Source organism: Corvus moneduloides, chromosome 20 (assembly GCF_009650955.1).
Source record: "Corvus moneduloides isolate bCorMon1 chromosome 20, bCorMon1.pri, whole genome shotgun sequence".
In the NCBI taxonomy this organism is placed as follows: domain Eukaryota; kingdom Metazoa; phylum Chordata; class Aves; order Passeriformes; family Corvidae; genus Corvus; species Corvus moneduloides.
This window is the reverse complement of record NC_045495.1, coordinates 4,902,498-4,908,700: the sequence shown is the minus strand read 5'-3', so window position 1 is coordinate 4,908,700 and position 6,203 is coordinate 4,902,498. Positions and strand designations below refer to the sequence as shown.

At 57.9% G+C, this 6,203-nt stretch overlaps 1 protein-coding gene across 1 annotated transcript; it reads right to left on the bottom strand.

Annotated features, from left to right (window-relative positions):
- Positions 1–435: 435 nt before the first annotated feature.
- On the bottom strand, positions 436–5,424 carry TLCD2 (TLC domain containing 2). The gene is made up of 4 exons (XM_032130169.1): positions 4,335–5,424; positions 3,894–3,976; positions 3,294–3,376; positions 436–1,789 (listed from the first exon to the last, which is right to left on the bottom strand). The coding sequence occupies exons 1-4, from the start codon at positions 4,862–4,864 to the stop codon at positions 1,412–1,414; spliced, it is 1,074 nt and encodes a 357-aa protein (XP_031986060.1). The 5' UTR covers positions 4,865–5,424; the 3' UTR covers positions 436–1,411.
- Between the last annotated feature and the right edge of the window lie 779 nt (positions 5,425–6,203).

The following is a 6,203-nucleotide window of genomic DNA, read 5'->3' as shown; positions in this document are numbered from 1 at the left end:
CTGCTTTCCACAAATAGAAACATAAGCAGCTTTGGCCATGCATTGTTTCCAGCCTCCAAACTGCCCACAGATCACTCATCTTTCCCTGCCCAGCAGGAATGTGTATCCCTCCTCAAAACACGTGCCACCCTCTCTGAGCAGTGCCTTGTTCCAGCCTGTCCCCAAGCTCTTCAAACCAAATGGGAGATTTTGCGTTAAAGCTTATTTGCCACACAAAGGAAACGTGACTGGTCCAGTGGATTTCTCCAGACTGGTGCATGTAACCCCAAGTGGGATGATCTTGTTATATACACAGTGCTGGGCTGCTGGGAAACAATCCAGTGTGTGAGAATCGGTGGGGAAAAGGAAATGTGGAGTAAAATACATGTAAAAACCTTCATCTTCCTCCACAGAAAGGAGAGGGGCGGGGAAAAAAGCCCAAAACAGTAAGAAAGGTAGAGTGTGCCAGTGTACAGTGTATTTTCACTCCATGGCAGGGAGACACAGGATAAGGACTGTGCTAAGCAGTGACACACCCCCAGAGTGGGCTGGGATGCTGAGTCCTTTTGTCCCCTCTCAGTCCCTTCCCCTCAAGCCATTTCATTTGCAGCCATTTATTAAAAGCTCGTGTTAGTAAGAGCCTTTGCTGCCAGGTGAGAGCGTTACACTGGGCTCTGCAGCACCACTTGTCATTCCCAACAGATGCCTGAATCCTAAAAGCTGCCTGAAAACCCCACATCTGTGGGAAGTGACCATCACACAGCATCCTCCCTCCAGCCACTTGCGCTCTCCCACGCTCATTTATGGGCACTTAAAATTATCTGGGGACAAAACACCATGAAAAAAGCTCCAGTCGTCAGGAGAGGTTGGGGCTGCCCCCGAGCTGGACCCCACAGCAGGCAGCAGCCACCCAGCCAGGTCTCAGCCTGAGACAGTCTCCTCGGAGAGGGCTCAGTGCAGAGTTTGGTTTTTACTGACCGTTGCCTTGGAGCCTGTCTTGCCTGGTGGTGTTCCCATGGGAGATGCCATGGAGGACACAGCGTCCTGTGGCTGATGGGATGCTGGGGGCTGCAGCACAAAGGGGTTGGAAACACCCTGTTGTGTTGGGATGTCCGGAAGAACAGTGGGGAAACAGTGCTGCTCTGTCCCCTTCTCATCTCAGCGGTGCCTCAGGGAGCTGTGAGAGCTGTTGAGGCTTCTCTGAGCAGCTCCCAATTGTCCGACCACATCATCCAAAGGCGTTTGGGGAGCAGAGCCACAGTGCCTGGTCCACGAGCACCTCCTCTGCAGCACAGGGCCCGGGATCTTGAGCCACAAGAAAAGCCTGGATGCTCTGTCAGTGCAGACCCTCCCTGCAAGGTACTGAAATAGCCACGTTCACCCTCCACTTGCTCCATGGGCTTGGCACTGCTCCCCCTCGCAGGCGAGGAGGCTATTCCTCCTTCTCCCGCTGCACATCCCGCCTGGATTTGAAGAAGTCGCTCCGCAGCAGGCGGTAGAAGAGGATGATGTTCATGGGTGTCATGATTGCCATGCCCACTGTGCCCACAGCGTAGGTGGCCGGGGGCACGTTCTGGCGATTGAGGAAGAGCCAGTGGGTCATCCAGGCCAGCGTGGCGATGCGGAACACCACGTAGGTGCCCAGGTTGACGACGCTGTTGAGGCGGTAGCAGGTGGTGTGCACCAGGTTGGCCATGAGCAGGATCTGCCGCAGGTGGAGGAAGATGGAGTTGATCTCCACCAGCAAAGCCACGAGGGCAAAGCCGACGTACTGGTGGAGCAGCACTGCAATACCAAAGCAGACAATCACCTGGGAAGGAGAGACAAGAGGGGCTGAGCCCAGGGGCTGGTTGCTCCCAGCTGTTGCAAGCTGGAACTCTCCACGCTTGGGCACAGAATGGAGCAGAGGTGGAAAAGACCATCTGCAGTGCCAAACCACTGGTCATCCCTGCAGCATTGCAGCCTCTGGCACCTCTTCACCATTGCATGAAACCTGAGTGGGTTTTTTTGTTCCAGCAGGAATAGAAGGAAAACAACTCTCTAAGCCCCAGGTTGAGACAAAGCAACCTGACCTAACCCTGCTGTTTGTGGCCTGGGGAATGCAGCCCGTTGTGGCCCAGCAGGTTTTTCCACACACAGTGAATGGACAGGAAGGGAGACTGTAGCCCAGGGCTACGGCTGCTGCTGGCTCAGGGCTTCTCCCCAGAACAGACATCCTGCAGGGATTAGGTGGTTTTGGTGCATCAGAGAGCCCCATGGGATGCCCCCATCGTGGCCTGAAGCACCCTGGAGCTGCTGGGTGCTGCAGCAGAGGACAGGGCTGCTGGGGACAGGATTCCTGCCCTGCACCCTCCCTGCCAGGCAGAGGGACAGGCTCTGCCTGCCCATGCTTCAGCACACTCAGTCCTTTGGTTTATGCTATTAATGCTGTTCTCTGTATGGGCTCTGTAATGAGATTATCTGCTCCCTGCTCGTTAAGTCACTGTCTTGGCTTGAATTAGCTCTATTGTGGAGATGAACTTTCGGCTCACCAGCAGCAGCCAGCAGAGCCCCAGGGCTCACTGAGAGAGCAGGTCTGACCACTGCCTCCTCTGACTCATCCCAGGTGAGTGTCAGCACTGTCCCTGCCCCCCTCCCCAGGCCTTGCACACCCCTGAGCCTCCCCTGAACCCCGCAGCATCTCTGCTGCTCAGCTCTAGGCTGTGCCACCCCCCTGTCCTGCAGCATTCACAGTCTCAGCATCACAGAATTGTTTTGGTTGGGTTGAACACTCTGGCACCTGGGCATCAGAGGTGATCAGAGAGAAACCCACAGTGGGCACAGCAAGACAAGCAGAAGGCACTGGAGCAGGAGTCCTGCACCACAGCTGCTCCAGCCACACCAGCCCCAAAGGAGAGGAAAGCACCCTAGGGAGCGGGAGGTGGATGGAGGGGGTGTGCAGCCCTTCCTCGAAGGTGCTTAAGAGGGCAAGAGCCACAGGAGGTGAGCTGCTCACCTGTGCCAGCGGGGACACCTGGGTCACTGCTGTCAGTGACACTGCTGTGGATCAGCCCAGCTCTCTGCCCCCATACTTTATGTACACATGGTTTTTTCCTACCCCATTTTTGGGTGCCTTTCTGCAAATCCTCAAAGAGTACAGAGCCCTGCAGGATGAAAAGGAGCTCCCAGCCCTGCTGTCTGGGCTGCTCTCCCCAGGAAATAAAATCAGAGATATTTTGTGGCGGGAAGGAAACGCCCACACTAACAACAGCAGGAGCCCCACTCGTGTCCCCTATCCCCAGCCTCGCTGGTGGTACCTGTGCTGGTGCACTCACCACAGAGTGATGAAAGAGCAGCTCCCAGGACTGATGAAGCTTCTGATTGCATAACATGTCCACAAAGTCTTCAAGGAAATAACCTGGGGTCAGGGAGTCCATGAACAAAAAGGGGGTCAGGAAGGGCTGTGCCAGTGAATCCCCCCTGCCCCAGTGGGCTCTGCACCTGACTGGGCTGGGCAGCTCCCCCAGGGAAGTGATGGTCACATCCGTGTGGGTGGGAAGTCACACACAGAACAGGATCACACACAGCAAAAGAAGGAAATTGGTGTGTTTTGAATGCCTCTCGCAATCACTCTGTACAACATACTCCCAGGAAGAGGCACCAACTAACTCCACCAACCCCATGTGGGCACGTTTGGGATGCCCCAAGGCCTGGCTCCCCCCGAGGACGGTGGAGGGCAGCCCGGTGCCCAGTACCTCCTGGCTGCGGGTGCCGTGGGACAGAAAGGAGCCACTGTCCTTTGCCAAGAATAGGGCGATTGTTTGAGGTGCCTGAGACATCGCGACATGGCTCGAGGGGCTGGTGTCAGGCACCGACGAGCGCGTGAAGACCCCCCGGGGGACAGAACAGGGCACAGCCCACTCGCCACACCTCACCTACAGACACGGCGACCAGGCTGTGCGCCCCGGGCGGGTGTGTGCCCACCAGGTCCTTGGACAGCTCGGGGTGGAGGTAGAACCTGTGGGGAGAGAGACTGTGAGTGTCAAGCAGTGCCTCTGCTTCCCCATTTCCATCCCAGTGTCCCCAGTACCCACCTGGTGCTACCGACCCCCCCGGAGACCTCTTGTCGCCCTGCTCCACCCACAGCCACCTGTTTTCCCTGGAGACTCCCTATCCCCTGGTGTCCCTCGGACCTTCCTCCCTCTCTCAGTGCCCCCCAGTCTGCAAGTCCCCACGCTCCCCAAGGTCCCCAACACCCCCATTTCCTTTCGTGACCCCTTGGCCGCAGGTTCCCGTCGGGGTCCCTGGACGCCCCATTCCCTCCCAGTGTCCCCCGGGAGCCCGGTGTCTCTCCGGGGCTCCGCGGTGCTGCTCACCCGGCCAGCGCCCCGCCGCCGCTGAGCACGCTGTGCGCCAGCGATGTCCAGATGTTGCGCCACTTCCAGCGGTTGCGCCGGGCCGAGGGCGGCGGCGGCACGAGCCGCTCCAGCCCCCGGTTCAGCAGGCGGAAAGCGGCGAAGGAACCGGCCACCACCAGCAGCCCCGGGCTGAAAGCCATGGGCATCCAGCGGCCCGCTGCCTTCCCCGGGCTCCCATGGGACCGGCCTCGCTGCCCGACGGGGTCCGCCTCGCCCAGCCCCGGAGCCCGCCCTGGGCAGCGGCACCGCCCCGGGCACCGCCCCGCCCTGCCCCGGCCGCGATGCGCATCGCCCGGGCGGGGGCACAGCGAGCATCGCCCCCGAGGGGAAGGGCCGGGGGCCGCCCCGCTGCTGGGGCTGGCAGTTCCCGCATCCCCCCGCGCAGGGATGCGGACACGCAGCGGCAGCGCTTCCCGTCGGGGCGTGGGACACGGAGAGCGGGAGGACGGGAATTGAGCCCCCGGGGATGTATCCGCCTTCCCCGGCATCGCACGGCAGAAGCGGCGCCAGCCTGGAGCTGGCTGAGAGCGTGGCACGGAGCGGGGAACGCGTGTTCCGTCGCTCTGCGGGAGCTGGGGGCACTTCCCTCGGTCCCCGGAGGTTCCTCCCCCACTTTGGTGGCACCGGGTGGCCGAACGCCTCGCCCATGAGGTGCTGCGGCCGGTGCTCCTTCACCTCAAAGCATCCCCGGCAGGTGATGCCCGTCACCGTGATTGTTTCCTTGGGCAGAAGCTCTCCAAGCCACCGGTCACCCCGGGTCAGGACCCCCTCAGATCACACCACCGGGGCTGATCGGCACACCGAGCACGGAAAAACATCTGATTGCCTTGCCTAAAAATGCTCTGCTCTGTTATCCCCCATCCCCCTGTCCCATGTCTGATCCTAAGAGGAGCTCCCCTGATGTCTAGGATACCCCAGCTCTGCTGTCTGGAGGTTGTGGAAATTCACGATCCCGTAGCCACAATTTTAGTCCTACCCTACAACTATGCTGCTTTTCCAGCTTCCCGTAATTTGATCTCTCTCTTGTTGCTTTTTGATGTCTCCAGCAGAAGCTGCTGCACAGCCCTCGCTTCCCCTTCTGCCGCCGGGATGAGTCACGGTGTACACACCGATTAATGTCAAACTCTACCTCTCCTTTGAGGTATTAATTTTGGATGAAATCTTCTACTTCCTCTTCGCTGAAACAGAAGCGTGTGGAGCCTGAGCTCTTAGTTGCTGTCCTGGCTCTGGGGTGATGGACACAAAAATATCAAGTACACACGGATGGAAGGGACGCTGAGTGATTAAATCGAATTGGGAGATGGGTGAGGTTCTTTTCCAACCTAAACGATTCTGTGTTTCTATGATAGTCCCAATTGGTAGAAAAGCATCTGTTCATGCTGCACAAATCTGCTTAAAAGCCAGGCAAGACAATGTACTTTCGTAACAGTTACGTGGCAGGGAGACACTGCCTGAAGTAGTAGGCAGCCCTGAGTACTCAGGAGATTTTAAATAATCTCGTGTATTAGGACTCGAGGGATCACACAGGCTAATCTGTTACTGAGAAGACCAAATGCAAAGACATTTTTGTTCAGCATAAGATGTGCTGAGGAAAGAGAGATGTGCCTTGGAGACGTGCTGGGCTGCTCAGGGCACTGAGGAGAAAAAGCGTTTAACAATTAATTGAGTATAAAACTGCATAGAGCCGGTTTCCAAATGAGAAGTCATCCGTGGTGTTTTAGCCTCAAAAAACCTTGACTGCCCCTTTCCCTGGTGACACCTCTGCCCTTCACCTGCCTGCAGGGAGAATCCCAGACCATGGAATGCCTGCAAGCCCAGCCCCATTTC